General features: G+C 36.5%; 5 protein-coding genes across 5 annotated transcripts in view; 4 read left to right on the top strand and 1 right to left on the bottom strand.

Annotated features, from left to right (window-relative positions):
* The first annotated feature begins 183 nt into the window (after positions 1 to 183).
* On the top strand, positions 184 to 3,051 carry LOC129567150 (transmembrane protein 41B). The gene is made up of 5 exons (XM_055443775.1): positions 184 to 580; positions 642 to 885; positions 1,207 to 1,335; positions 1,423 to 1,760; positions 2,240 to 3,051. The coding sequence occupies exons 1-5, from the start codon at positions 535 to 537 to the stop codon at positions 2,407 to 2,409; spliced, it is 927 nt and encodes a 308-aa protein (XP_055299750.1). The 5' UTR covers positions 184 to 534; the 3' UTR covers positions 2,410 to 3,051.
* LOC129567149 (uncharacterized) lies at positions 2,686 to 4,976 on the bottom strand. The gene is made up of 3 exons (XM_055443774.1): positions 4,081 to 4,976; positions 3,332 to 3,782; positions 2,686 to 3,229 (listed from the first exon to the last, which is right to left on the bottom strand). The coding sequence occupies exons 1-3, from the start codon at positions 4,693 to 4,695 to the stop codon at positions 3,132 to 3,134; spliced, it is 1,164 nt and encodes a 387-aa protein (XP_055299749.1). The 5' UTR covers positions 4,696 to 4,976; the 3' UTR covers positions 2,686 to 3,131.
* Positions 4,977 to 7,363: 2,387 nt separating this feature from the next.
* LOC129567152 (translin) lies at positions 7,364 to 8,815 on the top strand. Its single transcript, XM_055443778.1, has 5 exons — positions 7,364 to 7,539; positions 7,648 to 7,735; positions 7,858 to 8,070; positions 8,177 to 8,278; positions 8,369 to 8,815. The coding sequence occupies exons 1-5, from the start codon at positions 7,468 to 7,470 to the stop codon at positions 8,590 to 8,592; spliced, it is 699 nt and encodes a 232-aa protein (XP_055299753.1). The 5' UTR covers positions 7,364 to 7,467; the 3' UTR covers positions 8,593 to 8,815.
* Positions 8,816 to 9,359: 544 nt separating this feature from the next.
* On the top strand, positions 9,360 to 10,955 carry LOC129566989 (mucin-1-like). The gene is made up of 2 exons (XM_055443438.1): positions 9,360 to 9,510; positions 9,600 to 10,955. Exons 1-2 carry the CDS (start codon positions 9,478 to 9,480, stop codon positions 10,785 to 10,787), a joined length of 1,221 nt encoding a protein of 406 aa, XP_055299413.1. The 5' UTR covers positions 9,360 to 9,477; the 3' UTR covers positions 10,788 to 10,955.
* Positions 10,956 to 11,761: 806 nt separating this feature from the next.
* LOC129567148 (salivary glue protein Sgs-3-like) overlaps positions 11,762 to 18,503 on the top strand; it is a gene marked incomplete in the record, with an annotated part of 7,657 nt that continues 915 nt past the window's right edge. The window contains 4 exon segments of the mRNA XM_055443773.1: positions 11,762 to 12,122; positions 16,571 to 16,656; positions 17,885 to 17,944; positions 18,434 to 18,494. Coding sequence (XP_055299748.1) covers positions 11,849 to 12,122; positions 16,571 to 16,656; positions 17,885 to 17,944; positions 18,434 to 18,494 — 481 coding nt within the window.

Raw genomic sequence — 18,503 nt, 5'->3', positions numbered from 1 at the left:
ATTGCAACTTTTTTGACCAGAAAAAACGCCATCTTACGTCGTGCCCGTAAATTATTTTACTGTACATTTCGATGGTAGAGCTTGAACAAAAGTTCAACACTATGCATAAACTTGGAAAGAGCTTGATAAACTTGATGAAATACATATATTTTATGGTAGTTGCAATACCCCTATGGGAACGTCATAGATATTCCCAATGACATTTCGCTTCACTATTCACCATACACTGCGTGTGTGTTTTTTTCCTCTGTTTCACATTAACATTCTCTGTTATTGCTTTGCCCGTGTCACCAATAGAATCATACGATTTATTTCGTGCGATAGACAGACACTACGGTATTAAACGATCTGACGTTCAACAGTTAACATTATCAGCTCTGAAAATGTTTTAATTTGGATCGAATCATATTTTGCGTCGACAAAGTTTAATTCATCATTTTCTTTGTTTAACACAAAGGGAAAACTAAAGCCAAAGAATTTTTTTTAGCGTGTAAGATTTTTTTAGTGAATGGAAATTTCAAATTCACACTCATAATGCAGGACAACACGGAAACTAGTTTATTCAACGATTGTGATAAAGGTTGGTGTTTGCTCAAGTGTTTCACTGAAATCAAAATCAATTACCGAATCACCTTTTCCAGATAACCTAAATGGCTCTAAGCTACACGAGCATGACAGTGGCATCGAAAATAGCAACAGCAGTTACAACAACAGCACCACTAATCTAATGGGCAAAAGTACGGAAAGTCCTTCAACTCCAAACCGAACAATGTCAAATGCGGAAAAATATGAAGCCAAAAAATCCATTTTCATTTTGATTGGAATCTTTTCCATCAGCTTGGCAGCAATGTTCTACGTGTATATGATGTTCCCAAAATTGGATGAGTAAGTGAATATTTCGAAAAAATAAATTGTGTCACATTTTCATGAGTTTGCAATTAATTGCTTGAAAACTGGGGCGAACATAAAGTTTTCGTGAGTGTGAATTATGGGTTTTTTGACAATGAAAACTTGTTTTCTTCATATGTATATGTGAACTTGAACTCCAAGTGACGTGTACTGAGTCATTTAAAATGTTTTTTTTTTTCTTCAAAAGGACCAAATTGCACGTTTTAACTTCACAGCTCCAAGCAATTTCCATGAAAACTTTTTTTCATTTCAAACACCCATTATAGCTCATGCATTTTTGATTTCGTTTGACATTAGATCCGAGAGACAGCACATCAAATTACCGTGGGACATAGAAGATGCAAAAAAATTAGGTCAAGTGCTCGATCGATATAAGGATAAATACTACGTAGAGGTTATGTCAGCTGTCGTGATAATATACATCTTGTGAGTGTTGTTGTGCTCAATGCATTTCGTCAGATTTGAATGCATTCAATTATTTTAATTGTTTTTCACCTTATTTCGTTGTTCTAGCCTACAAGCATTTGCGATTCCAGGATCGCTGTTCTTGTCCATTTTGTCTGGGTTTCTATTCAAATTTCACATAGCATTGGGCTTGGTTTGCATTTGTTCGGCCGTTGGTGCTAGTCTGTGTTATTTGCTGTCGCAATTAGTCGGACGACGTTTAGTTAAGCATTATTTCCCGGAAAGAGCTCAACAATGGTCCGAACAGGTAGACAAACATCGAAATGAACTGCTCAGTTACATTTTATTCCTTCGCATGACGCCATTCTTGCCAAATTGGTTTATCAACCTGGTTGCACCAGTCATTGGTGTGCCATTGTATCCATTTGCACTGGGAACATTTTTGGGTGAGTACCGTTTAGCGATTTAAAATACCTTTGTATCGAGGGGCAAATCACTCTAAAGTAATTTGTAATAGGGAAAGTAATCGAGAAAGTAATTTACGTGTAAAAATCTCAATTACTTTTCAATTTTTTAAAAAGTAATCGAGATTTTTACACGTAAATTATTTTCTCGATTACTTTCTCTATAACAAATTACTTTCGAGTGATTTGCCCCTCGCTTTGTATACTTGCCTTAAGTGCAAAAGTGTTAGCTTAAGTTCATTTTCTTCAATTTTCATATTTTTACCCATTTTTCGAAGAAAAAAGTCATTTTAGTTGAATCATCGAATGATAGAAAGATCTTTCTCCTTAAATTTAGGGATAGATTAGTTTTAGCTTAATTAATCAAGCAAAACTCTAATCAACTTTTGCTAAATTGATCGAAAAAAATCTTCAATTTGTCAAATAATACAATACAAAACTCATTTCATCTTCAATTGCAGGTGTTGCTCCGCCATCATTCTTGGCGATTCAGGCTGGCCAAACGCTAAACACAATGGCGAGTTCATCGGACGCTTTCTCACTACGATCCACGTTATTGTTGGGCGTGTTTGCGGTGCTCTCCCTAACTCCAGTCATTTTCAAGAAGCAATTCAAGCAGAAACTTCAGTAAATTCACCCTAAAAACACACGAGTCATTCGCCAGCAAGTAGAAAAAATATGTAGAAAACCGTTACCAATGTCCAATTTATTATTGGATTCTTAGTTTGATTGGGATGAACCTGTTTTTTTTTTTATCATGTCACAATTCTCCCTGAAACACACTTGAATGTATCGTATTTTTGCACACAATTTTAATGTCCCTTTTAGAATGAAAAAAACCAATGATAAAGTAATTTTATGTAAATCCCGATCGATTCTCTTTTTCGCTGATGAAAAAAGTACAAAAAAAGAACTAATTTATTTATTTTGTATTTAAAAAAAAAGTATACAAGATTCAATGGAGACAAGACCATTTTTTTTTTGGCAATGAGTTAAACTATTCGAAACTTTTCCACTTGTACAACTAGAGAAGAATCAACTAGTAGAATAAAAAAAAAAACAATACAAACAAAACCATAAATACAACCCTAGAATTCTATGAACTGTGTTAGTTTTAGAGTGGATTTGTAGACATCGGTAGACATCATTTTGACCAAATTTCAAATTAAATAAATATGATTAAAATCTCCCAAACAAACAATTTGATAAGATACGAGACAAAAAATACGAATTCAATAAAAATATAAACTAGATTGCCATTTAGACTTTGGAACACTTTGGAGTTTTCGTTTTTTTTTCGAGTTAGTTTTTTTTTCACATTCTCAATTGGAAATTGAATTTCATATTCATTCGCTATATACAATACGATCCAATGTATGAAACGGATGTTGTTTTTATGAGTTGTTGAGCAGGTGACGATATCGGTTTCCAATACCACCAGTCGTAGAACACTAAGCAAACGATAAGAAACAAACAAACGGAAATAAAGGTAAATGAATCGTGTATGGTGTCAAGTGTCAACGAAAAAAAAATTGTTCGAAAAGGATGTTTACATGTTTGGTTTTCCTTCAGCTTAACGCTGATTCGACGGCATTGGTCTTCGCACTCAACGGTTGGTTTCAGATGAATAATTCGTGAGCCAATGGCTTGATGAACAAACATATTGGAACAATCTGTGCTGGGTAATTGATATGTAACGCCACCGTTCATATCAAATGCAACGTATCGCTCAATATCAATACCAGCATGCTGTGGTATTGCCTTCGGTGCAGGAAACAATGCACGCAATATACGACCCGGTGTCATGCGATTTATTCGCCATAAAATATGAATACTCTTTGCGGTCGTTTTTCCACTTTTGTTCAACATCACATCGAACAATTGATCAAGATTCGCAATACTGCCATCGGATGAATAGATTCTGTCCGCTTCACTACGGAACATATCACGATTGCGTTGATATAGCCGATGAATTCGTGCAACGGATTTATTGGTGCCATCGATCTGTTTGATAAACAAAATTATTTTTTGTTGATTTTTATGATACTTTTTTGTGTGTGTACGGTGTCTTTTTTTGGTAAGTGCAGACGGCGACACTCTTTTTTTTCTATTTTAAACATTTTCTGACTTTTTCCTTGACATTATTCAAGGTTTATTTTCCCTCGTATTATTCTTTTTCTTTTTTTCCCGCATTTTTTAATCTTTCGCCACTTTTTTGCTCTTTTTTCTTCTCTTTTTTGCTTTCTCTTCTTTGTACTGATTTTTTTTCTCGCCATAACAAAAATTTGTGCGTATCTCTCACCTGTTTTATGATATGTGGAATATTACTGCCAACAAAGTCGAAATGTGGTGCTATCGTTAAATCAACAACATTGATAACATCAGCACACGGTGAACAATCCAAATTGGCGACACGAAAAAATGGATTCGATATCAAGCATGTTTCATCATAAAGTTGCGTGAGTTGTGGAAATTGTCGAATTATTGGCATAGTCAATTTGCGCCATAGTCTCATCCCCGGATAAATATACACTTGAATATTACGCATAAACACTCGTGTTAGCTCCGCGCGATAATTGACTAGAGTGAGTAGAATTGCTAAAACGGCAATGTATACCATGTATCGTCTTAATTGACTGTAAACGTATTTAATGAAACACATCGTCAAGTAGTGTACGGGAAATTGACTAAATCCATGTTTTGAGTGTGCGATTGGAATGGGCGTTGTACCCAGTCGTTCGTTAAGGAACTCATTTCTGAACATTTCGTCAAATTCACAAGATTCGATTCCATATTCTTGCTTAGCAATCTCTTTTATTTCGTCCAATCGCTTCAAATAGCAACGAATGGCTTCCTCTTTGTGTGCACACTCTGCAAATGGGTCTGAATCCGATGATGATGACATTTTTTTTTTCATTGATTATCAAAATTCACATTTTGTTGTTACACACGAAATTATTATTTATTTACAATCTAATTTCTTTTGGTCACATTACACAAATATTTATAAAATTTCTGAGCTTCGATTTAAAAATAAAACCAACTATCAAATACATAAAATCTCTGGGAATAGATAAAGTTGGCGAATAATTTCACAATAGAAAAATGAAACGAATGTATTGGAAGGGAGAGAGAACGCGAAACCAAAATGTGCCATATGTTGTGCTGTGTTGTTTGGATGAGTGTGACATCGCGACTGAGATTGAAATGCACATTTACTACAAAAATGTACACACGCACGTACGTACAGCAGGCGCATTGAATCGTCTATGTACTCATTTCTTGCTCTCACTCTCTCTGCCGCTGTATATACAGACAGTACCGTACACAGCATAGTGTACGGCATACACAATGTGTGATTACTTGACGTTGATTATACTACCAAGTATCTCACTCTATCTAACGCATTCATTCATGTGTTCCGATTAAACGCCTCTGCCGCCACAATTCCTCGCTGCTTCTCATTCATCTCGTCGAAAATTACATGCTCGTGCTTTGGCTTGGATTTTGTTTGAATTTGCAACAACAACTAGCATCTTTGAGACGAGCACTTTTAATTATTTTTTTTTTTTTTTTTCATGAGAATTTCTAATTATTTGATGGGCTTGTTTCAGTTGCAATTAACTCAGTCACATACTGTAAAATATTTAAACGAATTTTCATTCGTTTGTGTGCGGGCAGTTCTCGTACCATTGATGCTATGTACTTGCCGAACGCATCATTCGAATCGTATGCGGTATTTTCAATGTTCAGACGTTCTAGTGAATGGGCAAATGTTGATAAAAATCGTTCAATTTTCAGAAAATTTTCATCGGTATCGTTGCTTTTTGTTGCATCTTTCACATCAATTATTTCAATTTGAGGTGTGGACTGTTTGGCGCGACTTTCTTCAAGTACAACTATTTCAGCCTCTTTGATGATTGTTTTTTGATCGGGCTCATCGAAAAATGCATGATCTTCGTAAACTGTTGTTCCGTCTTCGCTTACCACTTCGATATTGAATTTTTTCTTCGTCTCAAATCGACTATTGCTCGTACAAAGCGATTTTGGTGTTGATAAGCTGGTTTTCTCGTTTAAATTCGAATTGTCTGCTTTTCGTTTTAGTTTCACCTGCACTGTTGCTGTGCTTTTATCTTCTACAATTTCAGCCCATTCCTCATCCGGCTCATTACTCTCATCCTCTTCATTCATTTCGCATTTTGTAATTGATGTTTTCGAACCGATTCGCATTTGTTTGATGTAATCATGACGAGATTTCCGCTTTTTCACATGCTTATCCAACCATTTGTGCAAAATATTATACGTGGGCCATGCCGATACCGGTTCACCGTTGTCCAATCGCTTGCGATGCTTTATGAACTTTTGCTTCATACACGACCACAACGATTTACAACTTTCCAATTCCAAACTCAATTCATCCGAGATTTTATTCCAAGCTGCATCGTACTTCTCTTGAAATGTTGCACCATTTTTCTGCTTGCTACCTCGGTCATAGATTACCGGGTACTTTCGAATCACATCGGCTAGTAGAGACTCCATTCCTTCGGCGATTGCATGGTCAATCACATATTCACTGCGATCCACCATCTTCACAAGAGTCTTCCTTTCTTTTTTTCTTCTTCTTTTCGCTTTTTAAATTCCTTTCTTTCGTCCCGTTTTTGTACGTTTTTCTTATTTCCTTTATTTACCGCCTTTCCGCCACTTTCAAATATGTTTCTTTTTCTTTGTTTTTGTTATTGTTATGTTTTTACGATGATTATAAAATTCTTCAATTGGAAATGCCTTTTTCTCATACAAAACAACCCTCTGCGTGAATTATCGATTTTTCTGTACAAGGGTGAAATAACTTTTGCCAATTTGAAAGATTGTTAATTTCGTTTAATTATGTTTTATTTGATAGGGAATCGAAAATGGGATTGATCAAACAATTTCCACCTGAACCGTTTAACAAGGAGGGTTATTTTTAATTTCACAACTAATTCAATGGCTAGAATAGGATCTGACTCTATTTCTTGCACCAAAATTTGAAAACACACAAACACCACTCACAGGCAGCATTTATCCAAGACACAAATCGTTCAGTCATCAATGTAAACGAGACGCGATTTTGATAAAAAAAAAGAACAGTATGACTAACGGTTTATGTTGTGCAGCTAAATGTAAGCATAGATTAAATTTAAAAGCAAAATATATTTCCGATGAGTTAAAAATTTGAAAAAAAGAAAAGCTACGGAAGGAAAAATGTTAAAATAGCAACGATTTCTAGAAGAAAAATAAATGGCAACAATTTATATTCAATTTTATTCGGTAGATGAAAATTTACCTGAAAAGTCATTGAAGTTCGAAGCAATTTAAATTTCTGGAAAATTAAAAAAAAAAATAACAAGAAATCTCGTTTCAAAACTGTTATATCAGTTTAATAAACAAAAAGGATTTTAATTTAGCTCTAACCATTGCTTTAAATTTTAGCAATAAGAATAGTTAACACTTAAGTTCTAAAGTATTGATGTGCAATGCGTACTCAGGACACAAACCATACAGCTAAAAACGTCGCATTCAAATTGAAAGCACGAACACAGTGAGTGACACATCTGACGTTTGTTATTATACTGTTTTGGATCGACTTCAAACAACAAATACAGAATACCTGTGGTCATCTTGAAATACGAACAATTTTAATTGCAAGAAAATGGCTCGTGTACCGAAAGAACTTTTCACACAATTCCAAGATCAATTGAACAACGAACAAGAAGTGCGAGATGTAAGTATTCGTCGGATCGAAGTTATCCGGCCAATCAATATTTTCTTGATATTGAGGTTAGAACGGATAAATGATTTCATTATTTTCGCATATTTTTCACTTCGACAGGAAATTCGGGCAATTATGAAGGAAATAGATGTAGCTGTGCGTGACGCAACGCTGTCTTTGCAAGTGATTCACACAAGTTTGACCGAAGGTATGTTTATCACCGTCGTGTTTTTTTTCCTATGATAAGAAAACAATTCAAACCAGTTGTTTTCATTAATTCGAATCAGACTTTTTTTTTTTATTTATCTATGACTCATTGTTTTGTTTCAGTGTCTGGTGGATGCTTGAAGGCACGCGAACAATTCGAAGTTTGCTGTAATTTGTACGAAAAATTGGCAAAATTGGTTCCAAGCGGTCAATACTATCGCTATAACGATCATTGGTCGTGGACCACACAACGACTCGTCTTTTTGATTGCCTTGACAATTTTCCTTGAAAAAGGATTTTTGGTTGAACGCGATACTGCTGCTGAGATACTCGGTTGTAAGTAAAGAATGAGTAAAAATGGAGAGTCAAAGAGCTTACAATTTTATACCATCTACAAGCTTTTGATCCAACACAATTACTATAATCGTTTGCGTTATTTCAGTGAAAACAAAGCAACGCGATGGTTTCCATTTGGATATCGAAGACTATCTCATGGGTGTATTGCAGTTGGCTTCCGAACTGTCACGATTTGCAACAAATGCAGGTGACTTGAGTTTATTTCTATTGGCAATGTGTTAAATTCAAAACCAACGACATTTCAAAATATTTGAATCGGCTTTTTTTAAAATTTCAGTGACACTTGGCGACTACGAGCGTCCGCTACAAATTTCCCGTTTCTTGGCTGATCTAAGTGCCGGATTCCGTTTGTTGAATTTGAAGAACGATGGTCTTCGCAAGCGTTTCGATGGATTGAAATACGACGTAAAGAAGATCGAAGAAATTGTCTACGACATCAGCATTCGTCGCCTTCGGCCAACAGAAGCCGATCAGGCAAATACCGCACAACCAGCCGAATAAGAAAATTCTTATTTTCCAAATTAATATTTGGTTAAACATACTGTCGTACACGCATTTCAACTGGATAATGTGATTCGATTACAAATTAAGCTAACAATTCAGAACAATTTCATTTAATCGGATTAACCATACAATTTTATAACATTTATTCCAATATACAAGTTATTGTATTTGCTATATTCATAAAATATATTTTCACATAGAATTACATTCTTCCCAAGGATACACTTGTGTTTACTGCTTTATTTTAGTAAATAAGATATGATGTGCAAGTTTTTGATTGTTCACAATCCACATGTTGACTTTATCATGACGTAATTTTGATCGTGATTCAGACAAAACAGGAACTACTACTGCCCCACATTAAGCGGATTTAATTGTAGCAATACTCTAGATTTGTTCATTGTAAATCAATGGCAATTTTCCACATGTTCCACCAAACATTGATAACATCTATTTATATCATGCCCAACGCTGATTCATCTCAACCTACTTTTCGCGAATTCGATGAAAGTGCAAGAGAATAAATATTGATAAATTGGTTGTGTTTCAGTCCGAATAAGGTATGATGACGATAGATTTATGTGAGAATAATGAGATTTGCTTATCTTTGATGCGTCGCAAGGTAGCACAAGGAATTCTAATTTAAACATTTTGATCGAATTCGACTGTTTTTGTGACAACAATTTAGCACACTAATCCTTTTGTTCTGAACTCATTTGAATGAGTAAAAAAAAAACATTTTATTTATCATAGAACCAACGTTATGAAACAGTTGGAATCGAGATAAAATATGGTAACAAGGTATATAATGAGCACAATAGTACGTTGAAAATCAGTTGCAGTTAATTTTTGTAACAACAACATATCAACAGAAGCAACGGAATGAAATCAAAAATCGTATTGTTGGTTGCTTTGGTCAGTAAAAGTTTTGTGTCTTTTTATTGAACTAGTTAATTGATTCAGAAGTAATTAAATTTTCTCAACTTTTCATTTGATATTTACAGTGTGTAGCTTGTGCCATTGCGCAAGTGGAAGTCGATGCGGACTTTTCTTCCGAAAATGTTCCATCCATTGATACGACTGACGATGGTCCAGTTTCGGATGTAGCAGCAGTTGCCAATGACGCTGCGTCTAACAATGACGAGGATGCGCCAAGTGCAAATTATGCAGTAGATGAAAATGAAGGAGAAAATGGAAATGAGGAGGCAACTGTGAGTGATGATGAAGTCGAGTCGAACCCAGAAGCCACACCTGAACCACAAGAAAACACAAATACCGAAACAGGACCTTCTGATGCTGAAAATCAGGAGAATGAAGAGAATGCAACGCCAAGTGATAATTCCGATGCGCAAAACAATGGTGAAGATGTAGCAGACGTAACCACCAGTGCTTCATCGGTTGATGGCAGTGATTCAAGTGTAGATAATGCTTCCGAAACCGATTCAAATTCATCAACAGAAAGCACAGATGATTCAACCACAACAAACGCACCTGAATCAGCCACCGATGAACCAGCAGCTCCAGTTACTGATGCACCAGCACCAGCACCAGCACCAGCACCAGCACCAGCACCAGCACCAGCACCAGGACCAGCACCAGCACCAGCACCAGCACCAGCACCAGCACCAGAGGAACCGACACCCGAGTTCACATGCCAAAGTGTTGGACGATTCCCATATCCAGACAGTTGTGAAAAGTATTATTTCTGCTGGGATACCGTACACAGCTATGCTGTATTTACGTGTCCAAAAGTGTTTGATCCAGTGTCTATGCATTGTGTTAACAATTATGCAGTGTGTCCATTGGCACCAACCTGCGAAGCTGATAAACAAGTGTTGCCGTTCCCCGATGATAAAACCGCATTCTTCATTTGCAAATTGGAGAAAGATAAAGAGGCAGTGACTGCTGTGTATGAAATCCGCAAAGAAGACTGCGAAGAAGGTCGTGAGTTTGATGCCGAGCTGGGCTATTGTCGATTAATCACATCAACCGATTGGACATCATCAGAAAGTGGTTCGTCTGAACGATTTGAATGCGACGGTGTTGGCACGTTTATTGATTACAGCAGCGAAACTCATTACATCGAATGTGTGCTCAAGAGTGTCAGTAAGGGCTCATTGAAAGCCATACGACGCAAATGCCCAAAACATACCGTTTTCAGCGCGGTTGACAAACAATGTATCCCTCTTTAAAGAACAGCGATGGAAGAGCAAATACTGCCGATTTTTTGCTAGAATTGAATGTAATCCATTTGTACTAACCATTTTAGAGTAGCGTTTCATTTCTTCTTTTATTGAATTATTGTAGCTATTGTTATTTTATTTAAATTAATCGTAATAAAAATTGAAGTTACAATTGCACTCGGCCGTTGTTTTTATCTTAATGAAGTGTGTCTCTGGGTAATTTAACTTTTTTGATAAATGAAATTCAAAGCGACGAGTTGATTGACCATTTTTTGTTGAAGAAAACCATATTTAACGAGTAATATTTCGGCATGTTTGCTGATCATTATTACATAATTCATAATCTTTATACGTGGTCATCAAATGGGCATTCCGATTGAGATTTTTTTCACTTTCTTGAAATTCCTTGAACGTCTGAATCAGATGGTCTGATTAATGCTTTATGAACGCAAAAGTTACAGCGTGAAATAGCATTGAAATTGATCAATGAAGCACATGTGTGGCTTGTCCGATAAATGAATGCATTCCATTCCAATAACCCACATTATTGTAGGTTTGATTTCAACAAATCCATCTGCTACAAAAATCGCAAGGTTAAAATATATAGAATTCGTCATGTATTTTATTTGCGACAATCCAAACAGAATTCTTACCTTAAAAAAAAAAAAATTTTATTGGCTAAGCTCATCAAATCTTCTAGGTAATACCTTCTGGTGACGTAAATACACATTGAGAATACGAAGCGGATTGATGTAATTAAATTTTGTCATATTGCAAAATGTTTACGATCAGATCAATCAGCTGAAATGATAAAATATGGTTTATCCGCCTAAAACCGCCGCTTTATAGCCTATCGATGAAAGAGAATAAAAGATACAACACTGTCTCAATCTAACGGTTGGTTGATTCATAAAACGCGCCAATCATAAATGAAATTCTATTTGATAGTTCCTCATGTGACCTATAAAAACGGCATTTCAAGCTTCGAAATTTAGTTCGACTTGAAATCGAAACTGATCAACTTCAATCATCACAAAAAAAAAGACTCGGTGAAATAAGTGACAATCGGGATGGAGGAAACAAAAATTAACTATTTTCGCCATTTTTTGGTGATTGTTGTGATTTGGTTGTCAATCAATTCTAGTGCTACTGGCCAAACCACTGTACGCCCAATTCAACAGCAGCAGACTACCACTACAAGACCAATTCAACCTGGTCAACAACAAACTACCGCAAGACCAGGAACTGGGAACTCGAGTGGAAATATTGTTGTGAATCTTCAAACACCGCCAAGCACCGATTCCAACATTCTCTCAGTTATAGTTGCTCATGCAGCAGAAGAAGGTAACAGTTGAATTAAATCGAAATGGAAAGCCTAGAATAGAAATAGTTTGCAAGAAGGGACCGAGTTTCTGTCTTTTTTCAGGGCATCACAATCTTTTTTGAAGTTTTTGATATTTTCTGAAAGTTTTAAAAGAGAAAGGGATACAAGAATAATCTGAGTTCAATACATGAATCACAAATTATATATGTAAGAAAGTTTGCTGAAGCCCAGTTTGACAGTTTGATAAAAAAGATTTATGGACATTTCAAAGCCGATTTTTGAATCACTCAGTAGTAGCTCACTCAGCGATGCGCGTAACCAGAATTATGGCTGGTACACAGCACATTTCACCAGTTGCTACTTCGGTCATATATTCGTTGATGCGAGTATAGTGTGAGTACGGCTTACCAGTTAGAACGTGTGTACATAAGGCGCGAACTAAGACGACAATTCACTTCGCAAGAATTCGACCGCTTTGCACACACGTTGTAACTGGTAAACCGTACACACGAGCCACAGTTTGCTTTGATTCGCATGAACGAATGTATGACCGAAGTAGCAAATGGTGATATGATTCACTGAGAATAAAAGTAACTTTTTAAATGTTCGCCAGTCTAACCGCAACACAAAACAGTCGCCGAACAACGCAAAACATAGTTCTGTTACTCGATCAAGAAGGAACATGGGATTTTTATATACATTTATTCTGTGTGACGTTTTGTTCGAATAACAGAATGTGTTGTCTGTGAGCAAAGGGTGAACATAATGGATACCGGGCAACGCAGCCAACTTCACGTTGGTTGTCACTTGGTTACTACTGCAACGCATTGACGTATGCTTGTGTTCGAAAAAAAACCCAATTAAAATGAACTGAAACCAAATGAAAATTTATTCCAAATAATTTGAGAGATATATTTTTTAATAAAGTATAATTTCTACTTATATTCAACCAAGTTTTAGAGAAATCATAGTCTTTGTTTTGCTGCAACAAGACTTTGTTGTTTAGTCAGAATGAAAGTAGAAATTAATTGTGAACAATCCATTTCAAAGTCTTATTGCAGCGAAACCAACTCTATGATTTTTTTTAAAGAACATTTAAACCGACATAACCAAATTGTTTGCTGTCAAACTTTGTCTCGCTCATGCTAACTGTCACACTGACTCGTTCGTGTACGAATTGCTGTTAGCGTAAAAGAGACGTTGTTCGCAGTGGACTCAGTTTAGATGTTCTTTTGCCAAATATAAATAGAAAAGGTACTCTTTCAGGAAATATGTTCTCTAATTTTTTTTTTGGATCTACTTTTCATTTGGTTTTAGTTAACTTTAATCTGATTATTTTCAATCAGAAGCATACGTCAATCGCAACGCAAAGTGGCACAAGCTTGTACCATTTTTCGCATACACACGCGTATGAACGCAACGAGTGTATACAGAAAATGGGACATGCTTGTGCCACTTTGCGTTACGACTGACTGTAGTTAGCCGGGCAACCGCTTTGGCGTGGCGCTGTCAACAATGTTGCCCCATTTATTCACACCTTGTCTGTGAGTTTGGCAAAATTATAGTAGATAAAAAAAACCGCAGTCTTTGCCTGTATTATGCAGATGAACGATAAATTGCGTTTACGTTCTGAGTTATTGATTTTTAAATATCAATGGGTGAGATTGAGAGGAGTGTATTATGTTTTTTCTTCGATTAATATTGTTGCAAAGGCGTGTATGTTGACGTGTTCGGGCTGAGGATTTTCGCGAAACGCTTGTCGGTAAATGGGAGATAACCGTTTGCGTCAAAGTGATAAAACACCACGTTGACGACAAAAACATCAAAGCGCTATATGTTATCTTCTACGCCGAAATCGTGGAAAACCACGATAAGCTGCTAAAAATGAAAAAAAACTCACTTCGAACCATTTTCAAGTCGAAAGAAACTTACTCTTCTCTTCCATAATAGGGTGTTAAAACTGGGATTGATTCGAAGAATATTGCGTTCTCTGATTTGTACAGATTTGTAGATACATCCTGCGAATTTGTTTGGTGTGGTCATTGTTGGCGTAAGTAGGGTATCAATGAGACTTCTGGCTCAATTGGATTCTAATTCAAACCACGTGGTGCTGTTATCATATGGAATTGGAATCCAATTGACTTGAACTTGATGTGGGCCACGTGGTGTAGCATTCTCATTGAAGCCCATTGAGTCGAATTGGAATTGACGCGTTGAATCAGAATTAACAAACGCAATCCCATTGATTCCGTTTGAATATAGCGTGACGTTTCAATGGGAATTGGATAATGGGACTAAAAAGGGGTGAGACGAAAAATGAAAAATAAATGAATAAAACACAATTTTTGCAGAAGACAAGCCTTTTTGCAGATACGGCAATCGAATTGGCTCAGACCTTGGTGCATACCGTTTTGCTCCTTTTGATGTCTCGAAGGCATCGTCCCCATGCGTAACCCGTCTTGAACGGCCCAAGCGCGACTCCACACTTAGCTTCTAAATGTGACACCGTAGTAAGTGTGGGCATACGTTTTGCGAATAAGCGACAAAGAGAATGGAAACAAGTGCGTGTGTGGTAGTGAGTAGCCTGATACGATGCTTCTCAATGTAGCGACTAATACACGCGCACTTGTTTCCATTCTCTTTGTCGCTTATTCGCAAAACGTATGCCCACACTTACTACGGTGTCACATTTAGAAGCTAAGTGTGGAGTCGCGCTTGGGGGTTGATTGCAAATAAAACAAACCAACTCGAATTTCTCTTGCTGCCGACTCATCTTTGGTGCTTGCTGACCTCGCTGTGTCAGGATAGCAGTCTTCGTGTGATTGTTGATGTGCTTGCGCATTCCACGTGAATCCTTCATCCCGTGTTCACAAATGTAGCACTCGAACGGTTTCACCAAATACGTCTGCATGTGTTTCTTCACTGTTGTACGAGATTGGGACGTGTAGTCACACTCATAACACTCGAAATACCGTGTCGGACGGTCCAAATGGGACTTGATGTGCATCTGCAAGCTGCCAGTCCGTGAATGTTTAAAACCGCGAACGAAGCATTCTGCTTGGTGCATGATTGTGCGGAAATGACCGTGGAATGAACTGGTATCATCGGTCACGAACTCACATTTGTAACTTTCGTATAATACCAAACTTTTGCATTTATTGGCCAGGATCAACACATTCAATTGGTGGGTGCGTAAACGTTTGTGGATGGTCACATCTTTGACGAATTGATTGCAAACAGCACAGTGCAAACGTTTGGTGGGTTTTGTGACCGTCGTGTCAGTGCACCTGTTTTTGTGTGGCTATTGATGTGCTTGCGCATTCCACGTGAATCGTTCATTGCGTGGTCACAAATATAGCACTCGAACGGTTTCACAAACGCTTATTCATGTATTTCTTCAAGTTGTACGAGATTCAGAGGTGTAGTCACACTCTTGATACTCGCATGGTTGAGGTGACTTTTGATGTGCGATAACATGAAGGCAATTCGTTGGCTTTTGAATCCGCAGGCCAAAAACTCGATTTTTTGCATTATCATACGATAATGGCCGTGGAACGCACTACAGCTGTCAAAAATCGGTATTTTATTAATATGTTAATAAACAACATATTTTAATAATTAATAAAGATTTTGAAACACCATATTTATTAACGTTAATAAATTAACATATTAATAATTATTAGTATGGTGAATTTTCGGTTATTAATATGTTGTCGATTTTATTAGAATTCTAATAAAAAATCGTTATTAACATTTTAATAAAATCTACACCATATTAAAAACTGAAAATTTACCATACTAATAATTATTAATATGTTAATAAAATGCACTATATTTCATTAACGTTAATAAAAAATTCATTTTATTAAAAAATTAATAAATTATATAAAAAAATATGTTAATAAATTATTAATATGTTAATAAAGTGACAGCTGTAGAACGCACTAATATCATCGGTCATGAACTCACATTTGAGGCTGTGAGAATGAAAATGGCAATACAGGAATAAACATTCTGAAACGCATCAAGAAAAAAAATTCGCAGAAGTGAATCATGAGTTCTGAATATGCAAAAATGAAACATGAATTTACATGGGCAGCATAGGAGGTTTGCGTATTCAGAACTCATAATTCACTTTTTCGAATTTTTTTTTCTTGATGCGCTTCAGAATGTTTATTCCTGTATTGCCATTTTCATTCTCACAGCCTTATTTGTAGCATTCGTTTAAACGTTCAACTGATGACTACGTGACCGATTGTGGGTTGGTCAGGGATTTGCCTTCGAGACAAACACCACGTCCTCGGCACGACCAATTTTATTCAGACATTCCGATCTGCTACATTGTGAGCTCGGCTGTTGTATTGACAGCCAGCTGTTTATCGCAAAAATGTCACATCGTTTTGTGTATGGCTTTTACAAGCACACTGAAATGAGCGCGCTAGATATTAACAGTTAATGTATTTTACAGGCACAGTTCGCCCCATTGTGACGGCCCCCACCAGTTCTAGGCCTATAGTGACCCAGCCCACGACCAGCCGTCCAATTGCTACAAAAGTAAGCCCAATTATTAACATATGAATGGGTGTGATTGAATACAAGACATATTCTGACAATATATCGTTATGATACAAAAACGAATGATTTTTTTAAAGTGTAACATCGGCAGAGAATTTTTCGAAGTGAAACACCGCGTGTTACATTTCAATAAAATTTGTTTTCCATGATTCACTTTGAAAAACGTTTGCGCTAGTGTTTCGTTTGTAAATACTTGTTGGATGGTGTTTCGGTTCTAGGAATGCATGATAATTTTATTAATAAGGAAAGCGAATTTCGATGTGATGATAACACCAATGGATTGGGCACATGAAATACTGTTCAAGAATCGAAAATCTGCTACGGTGAAGCAGACTGCTTTGTTGATGTGTATAACAATACGGGTAAAACATCGGTGCTCCGAGGTTTTTATACAAACTTCCCATGTAGACGATCGGAAACAGGCAAAAATCGAAAAGAAAGTTTAAAAAAAAATTTCGAGTCTGGTACAGTATTTCATGTGCCCGATCCATTGGTGTTATCACCACATCGAAATTCCCATTCCTTATCAATAAAATTATCATGCATTCCAAGAACCGAAACACCATCCAACAAGTGTTTACAAATGAAACACTAGCGCAAACGTTTTTCAAAGTGAATCATGGAAAACAAATTTTATTGAAATGTAACACGCGGTGTTTTACTTCGAAAAATGTTCTGCCGATGTTACACTTTAAAAAAATCATTCGTTTTTGTATCATAACTATATATTGTCAGAATATGTCTTGTTTTCAATCTCACTCATTCATAAATGTATACTTAATTAAGGTTAACAACCATAGACCAAATAAACATAAGGCGATGATTCCTTGAATTGTCATGCGGATAGTCACAATACAATATACATAGATATACTGTCTGTCTATATTATATTGGGTGGTAGATTTTTATTAGATTTTGGTAAACTGTCTAGTACAAATGTAACGTCATCAAAAACGTCGACTGACGTGCTGCAATTGCAAGCCACAGTATGATTTCAATATGAAATTGAGTTCATATATGAGGGCTTGAGAGTGAAAGTGACCAACAAAAAGTTGAGGAGCGTAAAAGTGTAGGTCACTTTCACTGTCAGGCCCTCATATATCATTCCGAATTTATCGTAATCTACTCGCAGACTATCCGCAAAATGTTTGTTGTAACACCAACCTTAATAATGAAATATATTAATACCATTCATCAATCCCACCAGCCTACGACGAGTCGACCAATACAAACTCAGCCATCTTCCGCAAAACCAATTGCGACTAATGTAAGCTTGATTAAAAAATTATTTACATATATTGTTTCAAAGGTTGCATGAAGCAGCAACAGGTATTCAATGCGTCATACAAGTACTACTTCATGTTGATGCTTTTCCAGCTCCATCCATCTTTGGTTCAATAAATGCTGTCAAACACTAAGATTAAAAATGCGATAATCGATTTCTGACAGTTTCTACGTGCAATTCAGCAGTCTCTGCATCCAACCTTAATAACACAGTGTAACAATTCTAGAAAAGTTCGATAGTGCAAGACCTTGACTATGATCAAACGAGAAAACAAATTACACAAGTCGATAAAATCCAAACGCACGGTAAACTTACGAAATCCGGCGAAGGTTTTACTCGGCTGTATGTGTACTTCCACCCCATCATAATCAATGTCTTGTACTAGCCAACTGTTCTAAAATTGTTGCGATGTGTAATGAAATATTATTTAATACTATTCTGATAACTCACTCTCACATACTCATGCACCAGCCTACGACTAGCCGACCTATAGTGACCCAGCCCACTACAAGCCGACCTATAGCTACCCCAACATCGACCT

Source organism: Sitodiplosis mosellana, unplaced genomic scaffold (assembly GCF_009176505.1).
Source record: "Sitodiplosis mosellana isolate CC-2019 unplaced genomic scaffold, AAFC_SMos_1.0 Smas_scaffold_5, whole genome shotgun sequence".
Lineage (NCBI taxonomy): Eukaryota > Metazoa > Arthropoda > Insecta > Diptera > Cecidomyiidae > Sitodiplosis > Sitodiplosis mosellana.
Note: the sequence above shows the minus strand (reverse complement) of the source record. Positions and strands in the feature narration are given on the sequence as shown.